The sequence below is a fragment of the Leuciscus leuciscus genome (genome assembly GCF_965113295.1).
Source record: "Leuciscus leuciscus genome assembly, chromosome: 8".
Taxonomy (NCBI): domain Eukaryota; kingdom Metazoa; phylum Chordata; class Actinopteri; order Cypriniformes; family Leuciscidae; genus Leuciscus; species Leuciscus leuciscus.
In genome coordinates this window covers 9,555,934-9,579,939 of record NC_138732.1, presented here as the reverse complement: position 1 = coordinate 9,579,939, position 24,006 = coordinate 9,555,934, and the positions used below count along the sequence as shown (strand labels likewise).

General features: G+C 35.4%; 1 protein-coding gene across 2 annotated transcripts in view; it reads right to left on the bottom strand.

Moving 5' to 3' along the window:
- Nucleotides 1-3,094: 3,094 nt before the first annotated feature.
- The window catches only part of nfkb1 (nuclear factor of kappa light polypeptide gene enhancer in B-cells 1), a 39,250-nt gene continuing 18,338 nt past the window's right edge, over nt 3,095-24,006 (bottom strand). For both annotated transcript variants that reach the window (XM_082177462.1, XM_082177463.1), the window contains exons 8-24: nt 23,068-23,226; nt 21,875-21,979; nt 19,879-19,970; nt 19,045-19,183; nt 18,591-18,734; nt 18,376-18,468; nt 17,819-17,992; nt 17,589-17,730; nt 17,304-17,418; nt 14,555-14,756; nt 14,305-14,474; nt 10,382-10,484; nt 9,998-10,134; nt 9,847-9,907; nt 8,797-8,963; nt 7,131-7,257; nt 3,095-4,727 (exon numbers count right to left, since the gene is read on the bottom strand). In XM_082177462.1, the coding sequence (XP_082033588.1) occupies nt 4,633-4,727; nt 7,131-7,257; nt 8,797-8,963; nt 9,847-9,907; nt 9,998-10,134; nt 10,382-10,484; nt 14,305-14,474; nt 14,555-14,756; nt 17,304-17,418; nt 17,589-17,730; nt 17,819-17,992; nt 18,376-18,468; nt 18,591-18,734; nt 19,045-19,183; nt 19,879-19,970; nt 21,875-21,979; nt 23,068-23,226 (2,225 nt within the window). In that variant the 3' untranslated portion in view covers nt 3,095-4,632. The remainder of the gene's footprint in view (nt 4,728-7,130; nt 7,258-8,796; nt 8,964-9,846; nt 9,908-9,997; nt 10,135-10,381; nt 10,485-14,304; nt 14,475-14,554; nt 14,757-17,303; nt 17,419-17,588; nt 17,731-17,818; nt 17,993-18,375; nt 18,469-18,590; nt 18,735-19,044; nt 19,184-19,878; nt 19,971-21,874; nt 21,980-23,067; nt 23,227-24,006) is intronic.

Genomic DNA, 24,006 nt, shown 5'->3' with positions numbered 1-24,006 from the left:
TTGTTCGTTCAATCATTGCACATGGTCCGAATGAAATGAAAGCATGAGTTCCCTGTCAGTCAATGTGTTTGCATATCACTGCGCCTCTTCACACAGACACCTTACGTCATCAGCGCGTTCACCTACCTACGCTGTGCAGACAGAGCAAGAATGGCAGGCAAACAGTTGTTTACGTTTGTTATTGTAGTACTGTTGTTACTCACTGTTTACTGTAAAGTTTTCACACCAGTGACTGAAACATGATGTAATCCAATAACGTTGTCTGTGGTCATCTTGCTTCTGGTCTGTGTGCTTTCATTTGTTTTGGAGGAGGCGTGGCTTTGGAGAGTAGCCTATTGGATCTCTGCAGAACAAAAGTGGGTGTTTCTAAATTTGTGGGTGTTTTCTAACTGATGGGTGTTTATAAATCATGCAATTAAGATGCAGAAAGTTTGCCGCTAAGCACCAGCGTAATGATAATAAATGTGTCAAAAAAAATAACAAGGAGACATTTTAGCTCCAAAGATAAAGATAAAGATTTAGAGATTTACCTTCAAGCACATTTTTTTTTCTTCTAAAAATCACATTTCCAGACGAATTACATCATATGAATCCCCACCTACTAAAATACTTATGTTTTCTCATGAGATCTGGTTGGATAATTATATTCTTATTGGTAACAAATCACAAATGGTTGCCATTGAATTCCAATATAATATATCTATATATAATATTATCAGCGATTCACTTCATCCTAGTATGTATTCTGATGGTATTTTGGAAAACATATAGTACCTTATCTAATATCTGCACTGGAAATCTCTATAGAATTCAGTAGAAACTATCACAATTTGTTTCAGTGAAAACTATTGGGATAGAAACTAATAGCAAAGGTATAGCAAAGGAATACGTGCTAATATAAAAAAAAGTATTAAAATTACTAGATTCTAGTCACTATTGGATCACTATAAAATTAAAAATAAAATAATCGAGACTTTTTATCTCACAATTACATTTTTTTTCTCACAATTGTGAGTGTACAGAGCCACTAAAGGGACATGGACATGAAAAAATAATTCAATGCTTTTGCGCTCTCTCGCAAACTTTGAGTTTGCTTGCAAATCCTTTTGAACTTTTCTCAGCTTATTGTAAAAGTTTTTGCGAGAGAACAAAAAGTTTATTGGGGGAACACAAAACATTGACAAATATTTTTTCCTCCATCTCATATTTTTTTCCTTCACCATGTCCCTTTAGTTTAGGGGCTCCGTAGTTTAAAATGTCAGAATTGCGATATAAACTCGCAATTACGAGAAATAAAGTCAGAATTGTGACATAAACTTAATTGTGAGTTTTACATCTTGCAATTCTGACTTTTTTCTCATAATTATGAGTTTATATCCCGCAATTGCCTTCTTACTCAGAATTCTGAGATATAAACTCACAATTACAAGTTATAAATTCTAATTTTGAGATAAATTCAGTTCACGACTTGACATTTTCTCACAATTCTGACTTTATAATTCGCAATTGCAAGTTTATATCACGCAATTCTGACTTTAAAATTCACGGTTTAAATCACACAATTCTGACTTTATAACTCGCAATTGATAGTTTATATCGCTCAATTCTAAGAAAAAAGTCAGAATTTTGAGAAAAAAGTTGCATTTACTTTTTAAAAATGTTTATTCATTGGCGGAAACAAGCTTCCATAGATTACTTATTAGTAATACGAAAGAAAACAAAAACAAGACGAAGTATATAATAATATACTGGCAAGTTACCAGGCGAAATGTTCAAACAGCTTGCCACACACACACGCAAGAGCTCCAAGCAGGATCCACAGGCTGTTTTTAGAATGCGGAATTCCGTTGTGACGTCGACGCTCGCAGCACATTATGATGTTCTGCAGATGCGAGAGCTCTACGCCCTCCTGGCTGCTTACTACACTCATAATAAGTGTTTTATGTCATAGAGGAGTATAGTAAATTTATTTATTTTTTTACTTGTGTGAGGACATCCCCAGAAAGAGGCTTTGTCAGATTTAGCTAACTTCTGTAGGCAATTTGGTCCCCGAAGTGTAACTAAAAACACCTTCAGACAGATACAATCATCTAAAGATTGGGTGGTCACAGCTCTTTGTATGCTTCCTGTTAACGTAGGCTACACATTTATTTTACGTGTCTCTCAGATTGCTAAACACATTGATGACACGCCTTTAACATACCTGGAATAATACGCAACAGTGTAATGGCCCAATGTTGCTAAATTTCACAGGGCCCGGGACTAAATTTCAATGGTTGGTCAATCTGAGAACAATGAGGAAGCAATGCTAGTCCAGTGATTGTCATCTGTCAACCAAGGATAAAGGTGTGGCTTTGTAAACTGTAAAACAAACGAAAGTTTAAAATTACATTGAATGATCTCAAGATTTTTCTTCAGTTAAAGAAAATAAACTAATGTTTAAAATGAGCATGTTTTATAAATGTATGTGGATGGTAGGCTACTCATTGAAGTCGTTCTCAGAGTCGTCTTTCACTCAGTATCAGATGTTAACACATTAGGACAAAAACAAACTGCATACACATTTAACATTATGTGTAGCTATACACAGGGGCGCCACCATCAATTTTGGGCCCTATGAAAGAATATGAGGTTGGGCCCCCTACCGCACCCATTCCGTTAATAAAATCGATCTCTGGGGCCCCCAAAAGTGCCTGGGCCCTTAGAATCGTCCTAACTTTCCCCCCCTTAGCGGCGCCCCTGGCTATACGTATGGCAACTAAATTGCTAAAAGAAAAAGGAAAACTTGGTTACATTTTTTTAAAATCTATTAAATTATATAAATGATAAAAGTTACACGTTATTGTTAGGTTTACAGTTAGCTTATTGCAATTTTAATTAGCTAAAGACTATTATATACAAGTGAAAAGATATGAGGTATATGAGAATTGAAATAAATAATTGGATGTTTCAAAAAGTAAGATAGGACCCCATCTGCTGGTAACAACCGGCAAAATGAAAATGGCTGTATCAATTATGGAGCAGATACAAATTTGTGTGCAATATGGATAGTCAATAAGTACAGGAGATGTAAAATAAAATTTCAAAACATTAGTACACAATGAATCATTTTATTATAAAAGTATCACTATAAAACCAGTTACAAAGCACACACAATTTTCCCTCTGTACAACACTGCTTCACAGGGTACAGACATAAATACCAATTTACAGCCAAAAATACATTACAGTGCCTGTCAAACCTTTAGTCTGGGGTATTGGATGGTTTTGTTGCTCTTTTTAACATTATTTATTATAGCATGAAAAATATTATGGCGGCTAAAAGCATTTTGGTGACGTGAGTCCCCAAGTCAGTTAAAAGGTCAGAGGCCATGTTTAGAACATTTCATAAAGCAAAAAGAAAGACAGCTGATCTGGGATCAGTTCTAAATATTCTGTGATGCATGAATAGAACGGATTCTACATCAGCATATTATTGGAGTGATGTTTTGTCTTCTACAGTTCACACACAACAGAAGGGAATGAGATTTCTTTTTCTTTTTTTAACAGAATGATAAAAATGTAACTACAAAAATATTTCTTAAAAAGCACTTGAGGCATCTGGTTGAAGACACACACACACACACACACACGAGCTCACACACACCAACAAAATCTAGTCAAACACACTCCAATCACTACTCAGGACTGACCCTCCTGTTTTAATCTCTCAAAGCTTATGATTATTATAATTTTTTTATCAGAACCCGTGAGCAAACATTAGGAATTACAGGTAGCACCACTAAATGCAAAACAAATTCCATCGCCAACCCAAATAACAGCTGAAAGGGTAAGTACGAAAGGAAGAACTTTTTCCATCATCCAACAGATGCGATTGGTCCAGAGGGTCATAATAATCCAGTAGACCTCCTTTTCCTCTCTTCCTCTTCCTGTATGTCATTGCATTGTAGTTCCAAAAGCAAACTCTTTGCAAGACTTTGAGGAAGTCTGCGTAACAGGTTATCTAAACTGAAGGTGCTGTTCTTAAATCGGATTGTTTGTTAAAATATATTAACAAAGGAAATAGTTGAGGGCAGACTTATCAAACCAGACGTTAATTTTTATTTATAAACAATTGAAGCAAGAAATGTTGATGTTTTTTGCAAATCAGGCCTGAGAATCTAAATGTCCAAGACATCATAAACCAACTAAATATTTAGTTTCATTATGTAACATCTGGGCTCTGGACGTCATTGTTCAGCTTAAGCACAAATGAAAACAGACACTTTAATAGACCTTTTTAAAGCTATATTATAGCTATTTATAGATAATATAGCTCTTATAAAAGGAAAAAATAAAACTTTCAAATAAGTGCTGTTTGGTACTATTCATAATAAAAGCTAAAAAAAGATAATAAAATCCCCATGGCCAGAGGACTCCCCAGCTTAAGGACTCCTCAGAGTTAAGAGCTCATTTGCATTTTGGGCATGGCTGAGCAGCATCCACAGAGGGCGCTGGCCAATCAAAGGTTTTGAAGGCGTGTCCTGAGGTTGAGTGGCACTGCTGCTGTAGTGAGGAGGGAGAAGCTGGTCTTTAGGGTCAGGCCTCAGTTTGTGCGATTGTGTCTGGAGTCGGCGAGACCAAAGCTGGGGCTCTAGAAAGATGTCTCCACCCCGCTGTCACATATCCCACTCTCCTCCTGATGGGGGCCCAGTGTCAAACCCTGAATGGACTTACAGAGCACTGGACCTAAAAAAAAAAAAAAAAAAAGATTAATATGACCATAGAAGCATTTCAAATCTTTTCCCTAATTTTATATATATACACGTTTTATTTATATAGAATAAAATACTTTTATATAGAGTAAAAATATAAAAATTTCTTTATAAAAGGAAAATTGCACATATACTCACATATACTCAAGCTATGACACTTCTATAATTCTGCGCCAAATTTATCTCTTTTTGATCATTGTGTTTGCTCGGCAATCGTAATATAGTTTTATTTGATTATTATAAAATTTAATTACAGATGGGTCTAAAAGTTTGCAAAATAAATACATTAAACTAATATACATTAAACATTAAATACATTAAACAAAAACTAATATCACCAGGTTAACCACTTGAGTGACAAGTTGAATAAAAATAAAATAATAATCTAAAAATAAAATAATAGTCAGAATATTGGGTTTGTCCCTATTTTGCATTAATAACAACAATACTCAGAATATGAATTATTACACACCACATCATTTTACATCATAATGTTTCCTAAAACCTTTGTTTCCAGATTAAGAATTGTTTTATTTACAATTGTAATTGTTTCCAAACTTCATGTGGCCTCTTTTGAAACCCACAATATTTATTGGACATTGGTGTGTGTTTTTTTAACAAACAACGTGGCACGACAATATGGACAACCACGAGAAGGAAACCGAGACAAAAAATAAAAAAATAAAAAAATTCCCCTGCTGGTTTACACATACTCAGTGAACCCTGACGATGAACCCTTCATATCAGACAGTAAGGTGGAAAGACTTGTTTCAAAGAAACTGCGCCAGAGACAAAAAACAGAAGTGCCATATCTGGCTTTCACTTCTGTTCCTGGGAATCCCCCTCTCAAGTGTCCACTTCCCCCGAAACATTGGCATCACTGCAGAAACTATATGTGAACACGGGTCACCCCGAGACCGAGGGGAACTCCCTTAGAATGCAGTGGCTGTGCTGTTTTGTTGACATCAGTTTGAGCGCACATGAGGTAATGTCAGGACCACAACGTGATATTATTGTTACGGAGAGAGGGGCCCGAGACTGACAGTGATTTAGTCTGGGGGTTTTACAAACCATATTGTGGGACAAAGAAAAAAACTCCACAACAGGGGCGTGTAGTTCAAAGTCTCACACTTACTACGAAATTTCACAATGACGACATGCTCTTGGGAAAACATCCAAAATGCCTCACCAATGAGCAAACAATACCTTTCGAGAACATGAATCTTTGAGGTTTATGTTCTGGTACACAAAAGAAAATAAATATTATTTCACTATTAGACAATGGTTCAAATGTTATCTGGCATTGTAGTATTTGTACCTTCAACATGTAAATTAAAGCAATAAATAAAGCAGTCAAGGCCTTGTGTTACTGTGATTTTACCATAGTTGAATCTTTGGCACAGTGGCCTTGAGTGGCTTACTGGTTTTGTAAATAATTACAACAGAAATGTGATTCAAATATTATCAAAATTAAATGTAGTCAATGTGTTAATAATCAAATCATAATAAACCATTCTTCTGCCAGATAATTTATTAGCCTAACTGTACACTGTTTACGCAATTTAGCAATTTGCATTCCACTACCTTTCAAAAGTTTGTAGTCTATATGTTTTTTTTGTTTTTTTTTCAGGAAAGACATTAATACTTCTATTTAGCAAGGATGCAATAAATTGATCAAAAGTGACATTTATGTAATGTTGGATAAGATTTCTATGTCAAATAAATGCTGTTTCTTTTCTATTCATCAAAGAATCCTGAAAAAACGTATCAGTTTCCACTCAAATATTAAGCAGCACAATTGTTTTCAACATTGATAATAATAAGAAATGTTTCTTCAAATCAGCATATTAGAATGATTTCTGAAGGATCATTTGATGCCGAAATAATAATGATGAAAATGTAGCTTTACCATCACAGGAATAAATTACATTTTAAAATGCATTAAAAAAGAAAACATCTTAAATAATAATACTATTTCACAATATTACTGTTTTTACAGATTTTTTTAATAAATAAATTCAGCCTGGGTGAGCATAAAATATGTCTTCCAAAAAAAAAAACTTAGACCCCAAACATTTGATAACAGTGTGTTGTCACAGTTTTTTTTAAATCTTAAAAATGGCTTTAAACGAAGCGTATCTGATCAGATTTTGTTTTTATATTATTTGACAAATTACTCATTTACTAACATAGTAAATTGTTAGTTAGTAAACCACTTGTAAGTAAATTGTTAGTTAGTAAACCACTAACCCGTGGTTATGCAAACTGAAGGACACAATGGTAACGGTTCATGGATCACCCCTTGTGGGCTTCCCAACCCAAATGTTCAACTACTTAGGCCACATTACCCAGAAATGCACAAATCAAACAACATTACCTGTGAGCTGAGGTGTGGTGTGGACAGCTTCAGGCTCCTTACACACAGCCTGGAGTAAACTGACAGCACTGCTGTTCCCAACATGCTTCAGTCCGTCCAGCAGCTCACGCACCGTTCCTCCAGACACCTGAAGGAGACAGAGGATTACTAGCTGAAACCAGAGCAACTACAGGAAGCACAAAAATAACAGTTCAGCTTACTGATATAGTTAGTGTTAGAGGAATTAATATCTTTAATGTCGTTCTGAGAAATATGGATCAATAGGGTTAGCTTTAAGCATAGAATGCATATTTCAATCCAGTATTTCTGGATATAAAAACAAAACAAAAAAATATATATTTTGTTATATCTTGTGATTGATTATATAGATATGATATATGATATGGCCTGTCACAATCATGACGATGTGCTGACAATGAATTGTCATACAAATAATCACAATTAACTATTTAATTCTGTTTGGTTCATGTAACTTACAGTGTAAGCCTACTATGTTTTTTTTATAATTTTTTTTTACATATTATTAATATAATATAACATAATATAATGTAATGTAATATTATATAATATAATATAAACACACAAGCCTTCATTTTGTATGATGGAAGACATTTGACTATCTTTGTGTTCTTTTATATTCTTTATTCTTGACTTTCTGGCAGATTATGATTCCCTTGCTTTTATAGAATAACCATGATTATAAAATTAATAATTGTGATAGGCCTAAATATAATATAATATAATATAATATAATATAATATAAAATAATATAATATAATATATGGGTCGACACGTTTAGTCCTAAGCATAAATAACTTTTTCAGTTCTAAACATTTAAAGTTTTGAGATTAAATACATTTAAAATACAAAGGAATTTCCTAAAGTGCTACAAAGTATTGAATAAACATATCTAATCTGTTTGGGAAAATCAATTCTCTTAGACATACATTTCAAATCCGTTTACTGCCCCACTTTAAAAACAATGCAAATTCGTTCATAAGAGCTGAGCACTGTTGCTTCTGCAGGATGGCAATCAGTTAAAGGGATACTTCACAGATTAGCATTAAGCTTTGTATCAGTAGAAACCCGGTAGTATTTTCGAATGACCGTGCTTCCCTCCCTCATGTCTCCCTGAGACGAGAGATTTCTGTATTGTGTGTCTGGAAAAAAAACTCAGATGGCGCAAAAATCGTCATTTTACGTCATCTGAGGCTTTTTTGGTCAGAGGCGAGAGACTACAGCCAGTAGTAGGAGCTAGTTACGCATGTTTTCAACCCGCCCATAGGGGGATCTCACGATAAAACGGCGTATTTTCAGTTTCGAGTCAACTAGTTGCCTAGTTGTATCATTTTTTCCGACACTGCCCTCTGTAACGGGTAGGCGTGGCTTGGGAGTGTCCTCGTAGGGCAGCGAAGCAAGTGCATTCTGGGAGTTGTTGTCTTTCATCCACATGAGCCAAAAATAAATTTTCCAGCTTTTCTCAGTCTAGAAGGCACCAACTTCTAAAATAATTTCACATTTCTACTACATAAATGACCCAATTTAAATACACATTCATCTTTCCAGCGGTGAAATATCCCTTTAAGAGCAGATTAAAAGACAGCTACTTTTTCTTACTACTGTCCAGTGTTTATGCAAGACTGAAAAAGGAAGTTAATTTGTTTACCTCGTAGCTGTCCAGCAGCTTTCCAGCAGGGCAGGAGCTAAGCCTGAAGGCGCTGGTCAGGATCCCAAGCCCCAGAGCATGAGCCAGACTCTCCCAGCCTCCCGTCTGCCCCTCCAGTGCCTGGCACAGCTCCTGCTTCGTCTCAGAGCTCAAGCTCTTCATGTCACCTGCCAACACGGGACACATGCATTTAAAAACTGCTATGTGTTCTCAACATACACTATCCTTCCAATGTTTGGGGTCAGTGAGATTTTGATACTTTTGTTCAGCAAAGATGCATTAAATGACACAGTAATTGACAGTAAAGACATTTACAAAGTTGAATATTTCAAATAAATTCTGAATCCTGAAAACAAGTATCATGGTTTTCAAAAAAAATGTAAGCAGTACAACTGTTTTTAACTTAGATAATAATGAGAAATGTTTCTTGTGCACCAAATCAGTATATCAGAATGATTTCTGAAGGATCATGTGACACTGAAGACTGGAGTAATGATGCTGAAAATTCAGCTTTGCCATCACAGGGATAAACTACATTTTAAAATATATTTAAAAAGAAAACACGTATTTAAATTGTAATAATATTTAACAACATTGCAATATTTTTTATTACATAAATGCAGCCTTGATGAGCGTAAGAGACTCAAAAATATAAAAGATTTATGCGAACCCCAAACATTTGAATGGAAGTGTACATAGTAGTAAAATAGTTTTCCCTTTTTTGCTAAAAGTATTACAATTTTCAGCAGCGAGTATATTTGTTCAAAATAAACAATCATGGGTCCCACACCTTTAAATTAATTTCCATGACTTTTCCAGTCCACTGACTTCATGATAACTGGATAAGGGTTTTTAAAATTTGTTTATGAAGAGTAATTAAATAGTTTATTAAATATTTAGAGCTGAGCATAATTATATTATTATATTTCCACAATAAATGTTACTTTCATGCCAAGATTGTATTGATTTACCTAACTTTTTGAACCTAAAAAGTCCTGAAAAAAAAATAAAAAAAATAAACATGACAAGAATCCAAAGACTGGCTCATACCTTGCGGTGGAACGACGATAGTGTTGGGCTGATACTCTTCTCCATTAAGAATATCATACACCTGTCAACACAGAACAGACCACACATTATTTTCACAACCAATGACAACCAGCAGTACAATTACATTACATCCTACATTTGGGAAACCCACCTCTGGGGAAGTTGCCATGTTCAGAGGGGTCGTCCCGGGAATATAGCCTTCATCCTCCTCCTCGTCCTCGCATGTGCCACACAGCTCATCATCTTTAAAGAACAGCGGTTCAAAGTTCTCCTTATGAGGATCTGCTCCTAAAAGCAAAGCACACAACACTAGTTGGTTACACCATGTAAAGGTAAATTAATCTACTAACTATGGATGGACACAATTATAACATTTACGACTTGGGATGAGTCGTGAAACAACTTTAATAAATGATAATGAATTTGCTTTAGAATGATTCTACCAGATCTATATATAAATCATTAATGGCAGCAGACAGAGACAGTTATTGTTGACCTGTCATGTTAGTTATAAAATGAACACATAATTCCTCACCTGCAGCCATTAGAAGTGCGCTCATTTTGGTTGAGTCCCGTCCTGCAGCGATGTGCAGAGGAGTGGAGCCGTTATAGGTGACGCTGTCTACATATGCGTTACCCTGTGTAGACAAAATGTTACACGTGCAATGTTATTCATCAAGAGATAATTTTATGAGCATGTTATTTCTGCATTCAGGTTTGCATTCGTCTCCTCACTTTCAATGGGATTTATGGAAAACAAGATAGTCCTTCATATTTTAAAATATAAGATTTGATATACTATTCAGACATATTCAAAGTCAACTTTGATAAAAGTGAAATATTGCCTTTATCTACATTTGAATATGAAACCGTCAGTGACAAACTTCCCTTTAAATTTTCACCTGCTGGCATTAAATATCTTGGCATTTATGTAGATGGGGACTTGAAAAATCTTTATAAGCTTAACTTACTTAAAACCTTGGAGAAAGTGAGGGGTGATCTGGATCATTGGATGGACCTGCCTCTTACATTACTGGGGAGGATTAATGTCATTAAGATGAATATCTTGCCTAAATTCTTATATATATTTCAGTCTCTCCCAATCCATATTCCACAAACTTTTTTTTCTTCCCTTAATAGTTTGATCAGACGTTTTATATGGCGTGGTAAAACACCCAGATTAAGTCTTGATAAATTGACTTTAGAGTATAATCAAGGGGGATTAAAATTACCAAACTTTAAAATGTACTGGTGGGCAGCACATTCAAGATATCTGGCCCAAATATTTGGAAGTGAGCCCACCCCCTCATGGCTTAAAATAGAATTATGTGAATTAAAAGAGGAAGACCCCACAGATATTTTATATAAATGGGATGAGAAATTGATAAAAAAAATCAGAAACCCAATGATTATTCATACAGTCAGTTTGTGGGTAAGGATGCAACAGACATTTGGACAGAAAGGGATTCTTTCCCCTAAGACACCATTATGGAGCAATAGATTGCTCCCAAAATGTTTCCAGGATAAGCATTTTAAACTATGGGCTGATAATGGAATTTCTCATCTACAACAGTGTTATGAGGATGGAATACTGATGTCTTTTGAGCAGCTTAAATCCAAATCCAATTTAAATAATAAAGAGTTTTTTAGGTACTTGCAATTGCGAGACTTTCTAAGAGTTAAAACCCAACTGAAACTACCTAGTTTAACACAACTGGAGCAATATGTCTACTCAAGTCAACCGCTACACAAAATAATCTCTAGAATATATAAATCTCTTATGATAAATAAACCACTGCCTGAATTAGATAAATCTAAAGTGAGATGGGAACAAGACTTGGACATTAGCATTGAAGGAGAAACATGGGGTGAACTGTGTCAAAATGGTGTTACATCATACTTGAACTCTAGATATAGAATGATTCAGTTTAACTTCCTTCATCAGATGTATATCACACCATCTAAGCTTTATAAGTTTAACAAAAAAATTTCACCTCTTTGCTTTCGATGTGGTGTGGAGGAAGGAACTTTTTTGCATTCCACATGGACTTACATTTACATTTACATTTATTCATTTAGCTGACGCTTTTATACAAAGCGACTTACAATTGCTATATATGTCAGAGGTCGCACGCCTCTGGAGCAACTAGGGGTTAAGTGTCTTGCTCAGGGACACATTGGTGTCTCACAGTGGATTCGAACCCGGGTCTCTCACACCAAAGGCATGTGTCTTATCCATTGCGCTACCACCACCCTTGCCCTCTCATTCAGGGATTTTGGCAAAAAGTATGTCATTTTATTTCTGATATCCATGGAGTAGGTTTTCCACCAGACCCAGAAGTATGTTTATTGGGTAATTACACCAATTCCAATATTACACAAGATTATGCCATAAGACTCACAGAAATTCTGCTAATAATTGCTAAGAAGTGCATTGCAATTAAGTGGAAATCTGATACTGTTATTCCTATAAATTTATGGTTATCTGAGGTTAATAACTGTGTACCACTGGAAAAAATAACATACTGGTTAAGAAAAAAAAGTAAAATATTTAATAAAATTTGGCAACCCTTTTTCCGCTATATGGAAGAAACTTCAATAGACCGGTTGGATTCTCTTCTCGAGTGAGGCTTTATACCGTATATTTACGATATCCTGTATCATCCCATTGTACTGTATAGTGTGTATTTTTATTTTATTTACTTACTTATTTATTTTTGACGTTTGGTTGTTTTGTTTGGACTAATCTCTGTCTTATTTTGTGCAATAAGCTGTGTGAGTTTTTTGGTCTGTTTTCTTTTGTTTATGTAACAGTTCAAAAGCTAAAATAAAATATTCCAGACATATTCAAAGTTCTTTCCACTGTCCAGTTTGACTGTTGGTCCTTCAGAAACCGCTATGTCTATGATGTCAGATTTGTCAGTGTATAACGTGATATATCATGTGACCATCTTTGTTTTTATATGCACCTCCATTCAAAAGTTTAGGGTCAGTAAGATTTTATAATTATTTTAAAATAAATTACTCCGCAAGGACGCATTAAATGGAAAGAGAAAAATAAAGACATTACAAATTTTACAAATAATTTCAAATAAATGCTGTTCTTTTGAACTTTCTATTCATCAAAAAATTCTGAAAACAAAATATCAAGCTTTCCACAAAAATATTAAGCAACACAACTGTTTTTAACATCGATAATAACAAGAAATATTTCTTGAGCAGCATATTAAAATGATTTCTGAAGGATCATGTGACTGCCACTGAATATTAATCTTTGCTAAATAAATAAAATAGAAAAAGGTCATTTTAAATATTACACAATAATAATAATAATAAAATTATATAATATATATAATTTTTTATTACAGTCTTGGTGAGGATAAGAGACAAAAACTAAAAAACTAAATAACGTGTACATGTACAATAACCCCATCAGCAGTGTAAAAATTAAGTATTTATTAATTTGAAAGGGTTATTGTTACTCATTTCACATGAAACGAGTTTAGCCAATCATAACATAGGTCATTTAGCAATAAAAGTCTTAAAGAGAAAGTAGAATCAACTTCTAACAGTTAGTGAGGTCATGACAGACTAAAATATACACTCATTAACATTTATAAGTGGGCTTCAGTTGAAAAAAACAATAAAACAGTAGAGTAAACTTTAAAATAGTAGAAATATGCAGTATTCACTAAAGTAGCATCCTCTAAAAGCATTCACTAGCCACGTTTCCATTACCCTTCAAATTGCGCAAATTGAAAATACGCCCAATGGAGACATGTCAATTTCGCAAAAACTCCCATTTATCGCAAAAAAGTTTTTACGCTCGCATGAGGGGGTTTTTCAGCCAATTCGAAAAAGGAATATTTCGCAAAACTGTTTTTGCGCATTTACAGTCACCTGACTTAGAAGGCGCGGTGTGTTTGGACAGAATACGAGACAGAGTTCTTTATTAAATTTATAAAAGACAAAAGAATGACAGATATACTGGATTCTAAACCTCAAAGAAATGGCACAATCAAGACCTCGGAGCAGAAATGAGTGAGAAAAATGTTTCCGCTCACAGTATGGTCTTTCCTTGCCATTAATGCTTGGATAACATGCCTACGTTTCCTTCCATTAATAATAATAATAATAATAATGTCTAGTGCGGTACGTGGCTGTGATATATATACAACCTACCAATGTCCGTTGCCATGATTTTTGGAATGACTTATCGCGAGAGGTAAAAATGACGTTTTAGTCGCATGACATCGGTTAATGGAAACGCCGTCATTTCGCAATAGTTTTTTATCGATATTTTAAAAAAAAGTAAAAAAAAAAAAAAGTATAAAGTATACTAAATTATAATACAATTTAAATAAATAAATAAATAAATAAAAATCGCAAAAGCTTTGCGCAAATCTGTAATGGAAATGCGCCTACTGACTCATTGATCATGTGAGGTGTTAGTGGTACCTCCAGCAGGAGGCAGCCGGCGAGGGACAGGTTTCCCAGCTCTGTGGCCAGATGAAGTGCTGTGCGGCCACACGTAAGCTCCTGAACCTCCACGTCTGCTCCGCCATCCAGCAGGGCCCGCACACAACTCAGACTGTTCGCCTGTACAGCCAGGTGAAGCGCGCAGAGACCTGAACACACACACATAAACACATCAGAGCCCAAAAAATGCGAACGAATGACTGATTCTCAGATAGTTAGTCCAGCATACCTGCTGTGTTGGGGACGCCAGTTAACTGCACCACTGACTTGTGCTTTAGCAACAATCGCAGCATGCTTTCCTCTTTCTGTCGAGCCGCCAGGTGAAGCGCCGTGTTTCCATGGCGATCTGTCAGCGTGACGTCCACCTTGGCTTCCAATAAGGCCTCGACTACCTCTTTCTGCTGCGTCAACACTGCGAGGTGCAAAGGAGTCTGGGGACAGAAGTATCAGAGGATTTTATTGGCTACTGAGTTTTTGGAAATTTCACAGGCCTCAGTTGCAGTGAGAAACAAAACCTGTTTTTAAAGTATTATGTGAGTTTTTAGTATACCTGGTAGTAGGGCTGTGCGATTAATCGAAATTGATTTTCGATTTTGATTTTGGCTTCCAACATTATGAAAATGTTGGAAAAACGATTATTGTGCCGCTGCCGCCCAGCGCACCATCCTTTCCTTCACTGCGGTGCACTTTCGTTCCTCCCTAAGCCAAACTTAATTCATATTCATACAGAAATTCACACAGGTTTGGAACAACTTGAGGGTGAGTAAATGACTTGAAATGGGTACGCTATTCCTTTAAGGTATACAATGAAGTCTATATGCAGTTATTTTACTTTATTCAATTTCTGTTGTATGCTATTACTTATCTCAATACCACTGTTAGTACATCTTCCTATAAATCCTAAAGCACTGTTTATTTAATTAATATTTTTGTTCTGCTATATTTATTTGTCAGTTTTGTTTGTAATTAGTTTTTTGGTTTGTTCTTATTGCATTGCTGACTGTTTACTTGTCTTCTGTAACTGTTTTGAGGACCCTTTACTTAGCTACATTAGTTAACTTAATATTGGTTTTGCTGAAGTATCGATAATTGTGAAATTTGACTGATATCTAAAGTTTAGGGATGCACCGAAATAAATTCTGGGCTGAAACCATAACTTCTGGATGCACTTGGCCAAAAAACGAACCGAACTTAAAATACAAATAAACTAAGATTTTTTTATTTTATTTATTTTTTATTGTAATAATATTAGACTTTTTATAATTTGATTGAATCTAAATTTAAAAAACACAAGTCAAAAAAATTGTATTTTACTTTGAAACTTTTATTTAAAGTAACACACCAAAATTGGACATAAAACATTAAAATAATATTAAATATCAATATATTATTCTTCATTCAGATCCATGCAAAAGAATCAGATTTATTAATTTTAGATACATTATTTTTAGAGGTCGACCAATAGTGGATTTTACCGATAACGATAACCAGGTTCTCCTACGCTGGCCGATAACCGATTAATCAACCGATAGTTTTAAAAAAAAAGATTTTGAATTGAAACAGACATAACATATCGTCACCTTCCTAAAATAACTGCCCAAGTAATTTTTTGACAAAAATGATTTTTTTTGCACAAGTCATCTCCTCATGATGCTGGCCACCTCTGGTAAAATCCCCACATCCGCAGTTGAACAGATCATGCAGTTCTACCCCTGTAGTGTAATGGCCTATGTCAAGAGTGTGACTTAGGCCGTTTTATTTGGCCTAAGTCAAAAGATTTTACAAGCAATTTAAAAATTTTAAAAGGCAATTTTACAAGCTTTTCAAGATGGGAGCTGCATCAAGAAGAACGAACCTCTGAAGTTATTTTTCATTTTTTTGTGTGTTTTCTGAGAAACCTGAAAAATGACTTAGGCAATTATTTTAGGAAGGTGACGATATTCAATTATTGGTTCCATTTTTGTGTTTTCTGAGAAACCTGAAAAAATGACTAAGCCAATTATTTTAGGAAGGTGACGATATAAAATATTTAAAAAAATTAAAAACAGTACTGAACCATGAAAATGTACTGTACTTTTTAAACATAAATATATTAATATATTAATTATAGCTTGATCATTCAAGTTGGTTCATAGTACATTAACTAATGTTAAGAGAAACAACTTTAAAATGTAAAAATGTATTAATAAATGTTGAAATTAACAAATGAACAATACTTTTATTACCCTTAGTTAATAAAAGTAATCTGTTATTGGTGCCGATTAATTGGCAAAACCGATCAATTGGTCGACCTCTGTTAATTTTTTGACCAATTATCAAAATAAAGTATAGTTAGCTATTATTATCAGAGCATGTGAGCAGAGCGTAGAAGGGAATTCTGATCTGTGAACGAGAGGGTAGTGTCATTTTACCAGCGTTGTCCAGCACGGCTATTCCACACCATGTTACAGCAAAGTAAGGCTATTGCAAACAGAAACAAGTCTACTTCAGAGAAATTTCATGTCGCTACATTATTTGAGCAGACTTTGCTTTTCCGGTGAGCGCGAGCGGTACATGAGTGGAGCGTTTGCTTGGGCCGTGAGCGACTGAGCAGAGAGCGCAGACACGGAGCGGAACATTGAGCAGAGTAAACTGGGTGCCGGTACAGACTTACCTGCTCAGCCAGAGTCGCTTCAGAAGCGGTTGCGCTCGAAAAGTTACAAACAATGCAAGAGTGAAAACTGAACGCTGAACACTGAGGGGCGGGGCGGGGCGGGGCGGGGCGGGGCGGGGCGGGCGGCATATATTTTCTGCCTTTTTTCTCTTTCAGCCAAAAACTGAAAATGGCATTTTCGGCGGCCGAAATTTCAGTGCATCCCTAATAAAATTACTCATATCATGACATAAGACTTTGATCATATCACCCACCAATAATCGTGATTTCAATATTGACCAAAATAATAATGATTATGATTTCTGCCATAATCGAGCAGCCCTACCTGGTAGAGATCATTCCTCATGTTAAGTACATCCGCTCCAGGGAGATCAGAGATGACTTGTGCTAGATTTCGCACGGCATCTGTCTGACTGTGGATCACTCCCAGATGTAAACCCCTAGAAACAAAACCCAAAATTTCAGTATTAAACCTTCAATCTTTTGGGTGAAAAAAAGAAAAAACAACATCTGAAATCATTTATTCCCATTTGACGTGTTTTGGTGAGAAGTGAACAGTTTATGTGAATAGAGCTTCTACAAAAACATGAGGTTGGTTTGTCTGACTTACGTGTCTCCGTTCTCGTCTTGAGTGGTCATGAGGGGGCGCTGTGGAGCCAGAAGCATTCTGGCATCACCGCTTAATGCGTAATGAAAGAGAGCTTGAGCATGTCTTCCAGCTAGCTCAGCCAAATGTGGCTCTAACACACAGCCTGAAAAGAGAAATGCACAAATTTATCCAGAGACAAGTTTAAAGATTTAGCTGCATTGACTATGCCGGGAAGTCAAACTCAGTCTAACCTGTGGCGTCTAACTCGAGATCTTCTGTAGGCTGTGCGTCATCACTAGCCACTCCCTGATTCAGGGGAACAGGTCCAGGTTTGGCACAGATTCGCACCCCTCCACCTGAAGCAGGATCATCATCTGTATCACTGTCGCTATCCTCTTCACTGTCTTCTACTGGATCTTGATACGCTAAAAGAGGAAGGAAAACTGAGAAACGGAATTTGCTGCAAGATTTTTCCCAATATATAAATATATTTTCTTATAACATTTGTACACTCCCATTCTTAGGGGCCAGTAAGATTTTTTTTTTAAAGAGATTCATACTTTTATTAAGCAAGGACATATTACATTGATCAAAAGTGATAGGAAAGACATTTACACAAAAAAAAAAATCCTGAGGAATTCTGAAAAAAAAAAACCATCTTTTTTTTTTAAGTTAAATAACTGTTTTCACCATCAATAAGAAATGTTTCCTGAGCATTAAATCAGCATATTAGAACGATTTCTGAAGGATCATGTGACACTAATTATGCTGTGATGATGGCAGCTTGATTGACAGCTTGGACACTCACTATGCTTGATGCTTGTCCCGCCTCCTCCCATGCCTGAGGAGAAGTTGTATCCAGACCCATAATTATAATTTTGATATCCCTGGTAAAAATGCGCTAGAAGACAAAAACATGAAATATTTTGATCTAAAAGATTTGGCCAACATCCATGCATCAAAGCAGTGCACGGTGGGATATTGAAACGTTTAATTAAAAAGTCCAATGCAATATTGAAGTACCTCCTCCTCCTCCACTGGGACCGCCCCCTGCTGTAGACCCACCCCCTCCTCCTCTAAACATGCCTCCAGCTCCGCCTCCTGCTCCGCTGTAGTCCTGGAAGTTTGGCAGGGTTTTCTGTCTCTTTCTCTGGACCTCTTCTTTGTCTAAAAACAGTTTAAAAGAGAAATTCAGTGGAAAAGTAAACCAGTGTATGGGCAGACATTGGACTTTTTACTTAATTGCTATGCAGTAAAAAAAAAAAAATCTTAAATTTCAAATATACAAAATAGAATTATTGCCACTTTTGGACCCCACTCCAAGTATTTTTTTGATTTTGTCTTTTGAAAATAGAAATTTTTTCCTGTCTGCAATTTTTTTCTTAGCTCACAAAATTGTGACAAAAATCCAAAAAAAAAAAAAGAGTTGATGCTGTGGTTACAATCAAAACTTTTGGGAGATGGGTAAAGACTGTACCTATAATCTGTGGATGGTAAGTGAATGGTTTGGGTTCGCTTGTTTCATTGTCTGACTTCCTCTTGAGCTGCACAAACACAGAGATTGGCTTCTGGAGGTTCTGGTCTCGATATTTAGGCGTCTTGAAGACGATGGCAAACTAAGGGATGGAAATGAAAGGTGGTCATTTAGAGTCAGTATGAAACAGTGACTTGATGAATAATTAAAACTTTTTTCAGCAAGGATGTATTCAATTTATCAAAAGTGACAGTAAAGACATTTATAATGTTACAAAAGATTTCAATTTCAAATAAACGCTGTTCTTTTGAACTTTCTATTTATTAAAGAATCCATAAAAAGATGCATCAAGTTTACACTAAAATATTAACTGTTTCCAACACTGATAATAAGCATATTAGAATGATTTCTGATGGAATATGTGACTGAAGACTGGAGTAATGATGCTGATCATTCAGCTTTGCCATCACTGGAATAAATTACATATTAAAACAGAAATAAATAATTTTAAATTGTAATAATATTTCACAGTATTACTGCTTTTACTGTATCAAATAGACGCAGCCTTGGTGAGCATAAAATACTTCTTTCAAAAACATTTTTAAAATCCAAAACTTTCAAACAATAGTGTATAAAGAATGTAAATAGGATCAGTTTTGATTCAATGCTGCCTTAATAAATCCTCAATAGCTGTGCTTCTTCTCCAATTATTTATTCCAGAGAAGTTAGGATTTGTCTATACGAAACAGACTGATGGCATCATCAAACCACAAAGCAAGTCACTAAACATAAAGAATCAGGTTTGGACCAGCAGGGCAGGACAGTTCCTGTGCTGACCTGTCTGTGGACGTCAGTCGGGGAGAAATCCCCGTAGGCCTCCCAGGTTAGACCTGAATCATCATCTTCGTAAAACCGCACCTGGATGTCATCTGTCACAACAACAAAAACAAACAATGACATCACATAAGAGGAAAATAAGAAAATGAAATTACTGTGAACCAACATGGAAAGAAAGAGGAAACAACTGTCGTCAGACACAGTAAAATTTGAATCTCCGTCATCACAATGCAGAACGCTCGTACTTCCTCAAAAGCCATGATCTAATATAATACAAACTTCATTCAACAGATAAGCACAATACATACACATGATCCAGAAATATATCAGATGTTCTAGGTATCAATTGGAAATACCATGGTACAGAGAGATATACCATGATACCAAACAATAAAATAATCATGTAAGACTGTCTTTCCATATTATTAGGGCTGGGGATCGCCAATGCCACCGCAATATGATTCCAATGAGCTTGTCATTCAATGCATCACAATACCATAAACAGATCATGACTGAAACTGTGGCATGAATCTTATTCCTCATTTTAAAACAATCCAGAGCTTGTTGGCAATGTTTCAGAGGATTTAGTGGGTAGTAATGGTGAACACTGTTGATTTTGTATTTCAGGTTCAACCAGAATTAGAAACAGACTGATCATCTATTTATCATACTATGACTTTTCCATGAAGAGACGTCTTCTTTGTGAGCAAGGTTAGGATAATATGAGAGAAGGGAAATGGCGAGTAGGTCGTTGAAAAACTGACGTCTCCTACCCCCGAATTTGCATATGAAATGGGGAATTCCCTACAGCTGGAAATCTGCAGTGAAAACTTCCTTTAAGAGTGCAGGGCATCCAAAATCAACGACAAGATAACAAGGAGCCGGATCACCTGTAGGTTAAAAGCTAAAACTGTTTCATTCAGAAAACTTTACAAAATGGCTTTTTCAAATGTTCCCGATCCTTAAAGCATCCACATTTACACCTTTACATCCCTATCTCCTGAAGTCAAGAATTCTTGCACCAAAAACAGTCACTACTTAGTTTCAAAAGACCATTCTTTACACTCTCGTTCTGACTCTTAGCAAAGTCCCTTTTAAAACAAGTCAGTTCCCTCGGCGGCCATCTTGGTAATGCCTCGGGCAACTATTACCAGTAATGCAAGTATAGCTCCGGTCTACTTTAATGGCAAAAGATGGAAATTGCCTGTCAATATTACGTTTAAATGACATTTCAAATGAAGAATAAAATCAGACAACAATAGGCTAATAATCTACGCTTTTTTGGTTGAAATCATGCAAAGTGTTTGTATTATTCAAGCTGGTCTAGCTAATTCAAGTTCAAGTGTAAAACAAACATTTCATGGCTCAATCAAAAAGGCGATTGGCTCTTTAAACCATAAGGTGGGACTTCCAGTCCTTTATTAAAAAGCTGATTTGCTCTGCAAAACTGAGCTTTACGATTTCTCCCATTCACATTTATGCATCTCCTGTTTTTGCTACTTTACTTTAAGATATACTACTGTTCAAAAGTTTAGGGATAGTATGATTTTGTAATCTCTAAATCTCTCACCAAGGCTCCAGTCTTCAATGTCACATGATCCTTCAGAAATCATTCTAATATGCTGATTTGAACAGTTGTGCTGCTTAACATTTTTCAGTGTTTTTTGATTAATTTCTTTTTAAAAAAAGACCTTACTAACCCCAAACCTTCGAACAGTAGTGTATATGTAAATGATCTTTATGACTGGCTAAACTCTGCAAGAGAAATAAAAAGAATGTCTGAGTTGCTGTACAGGAATCGCTAATGCAATTGTCTATGTTAATTTGATCATGGTTGTGATGTCACAACCACAGTAATTGCTGAATAACTCTTTAAAATGTTACAATTTGAAAGTGGCAAGGAAAAAATCCTGTTTTTCATTACATGTCCTTTATTCTGTTCAGCAATAACAGACAGGCAGAGCATGCCATGACCGTTATGATATTGCTTTCTGACCTTTCTGGACTTTGTCACATAGCAGATAGACCTCCTCTCCTCCGGTCACACAGCCGGCAGTCCGATCCATCCGCACTATCTTCAGATTGGAGGCATTTGGGGCTTCTAAAAAGCAACAAGAGAGACAGGGGTGTTTGAAATTAAAAAGATGTTTTTTGTGGAGTTTACTTATTTTTCCTTTTTATTTTATTTTTTACTCTTGACAGCACTGAGGAGAGAGGCAGAAATGGAGTCAGAGATTATCAGAAAAGGGAGGGGAAATTGAAAGTGTAGGCTTAGTTTCAGGGAGGAAGCAATACCCAACAGTTCTCTGCCAGAGAGCGAGAGAGACAGAATAAGAAAAAGAGAATGAGACTGAAAGTGAGACCTGATAACAATCATTAGCCCCAAACTCAAAATCATGTGACCACCCCGTTAACAGAAACTACTGGGAAAAAGAAGAGAAAGAAAAGTGTTTGTTGCAAAATTTCTCATGACTATGAATTAGAGTTATTGTAGTAAACTAAAACGAATACTAAAACCGTTAAATAAAACTATTTTGTTACTTAAAATAAAATAAACGCTCACTGAAATAAAATAAAATATAATAAAGTAAGTTTATATTATTTCAGCTAGTTTCCAAGGTAACATTTCTCATTTTCAATTAGTTTAACTAGATGTGCTAAAAAAATAAATAAACACTATAAAAAACAAAAATGAAAAAAAATTATAAACACACAACAACAAAAAATCAAAACACAAACTAAAAATAAAATAAAAACTAATTAAGAACGTTAATAAAGTCTATAACACTGTACAATAAGGTTTTATTTGTTAACTTTAGTTAACTACATAGTCAACACGAACAAATAGCAATACAGTATTTATCAATCTTAATGTTACTTTCAACATTTACTAATACATTTTTAAAATCAAAAGTTGTATCTGTAAACATTAATGCACTGTGAACTAACATGAACAAACAATGAGCAATTGTGCTTTTATTAACAAATTAATAAATTCTGTACAAAAAAACCCAAACACATTGCTCCATGTTAGTTCATGTTAGCTAATGCATTTACTCTTTTTAACATATGAGACCTTATTGTAAAGTGTTGACATAAAGACTACAATTGTATCTCAATGATACTAAAATAGCACTGCTATGAATGCTTCTGATTGACACGGTCAGCATCAAGGAGGATGATACTCACTGCTGTCGAAGATGGGGTCGGAAATGACCGGATCCAGTCTGCGGGTGAAGCCTCCATCACTGTCGGGCAGGAAGGCTGTGAACATGAGCCGGACCACACTCAGGTCCATCTCCTTCGACTGATTATTGGCTGCAGTGCTAATCTGGTTCCTCTCATGTTCTGAAATACATGTACACACAGTCACCATGTGCTGAACACTTCAAGCATTCTTAAAAAGAATCATTAATTCCTATTTAAATCCATAGGACCACTGCCTTCAGACCAAACTGGGGTTCATTTTCTTTGTACAAAGTGACAAGTGTTCGCTTCTTGTGGAGTTTAAACCTACAACCCCTTCGGATACTATTCCAGATCTTCAACCATTAAGCTAGAACAACCATAAGCAATAGAATAAGTTTAGTCACTTTTATTTTTGGGTTGAAAAGTACAAACCAGTCAGTAACATTGGTCACACTGTATGCCATCAACTTCCTGCAAAAATGTATTTATGAATGTACACTACAGTTTAAAAATGTGGGGTTGGTAATATTAATGTTTTTGAACAAAAGTCTTTTATGCTCACCAAGGCTGCACTTATTTGATCAAAAATACTGTAAAAAAAAAAAAAAAAAAAAAAGTAATGTTGTGAGATATTATTAAAAAATAAAAAGAACTGTTTTCTATTTTAATATATTTAACATTTTATTTTTATGATGTCAAAGCTGAATTTTCAGCATCATTACTCCAGTCTTCAGTGTGTCACATGATCCTTCAGAAATGATTCTAATATAATGACTTGATTAGGGTTGGGTACAGGTTGTTTTGTTTTTTAATAGCGGTGCCAAATCGATACTTTTAAAACGGTACCGGTGCCTGAATCAAAAAAAAAAGAAAAAGAAAAGAGAGCCTCAAAATGATGGTGAATAACATTAAAGAACGTTTTTTATAAAAAAAAAAAAT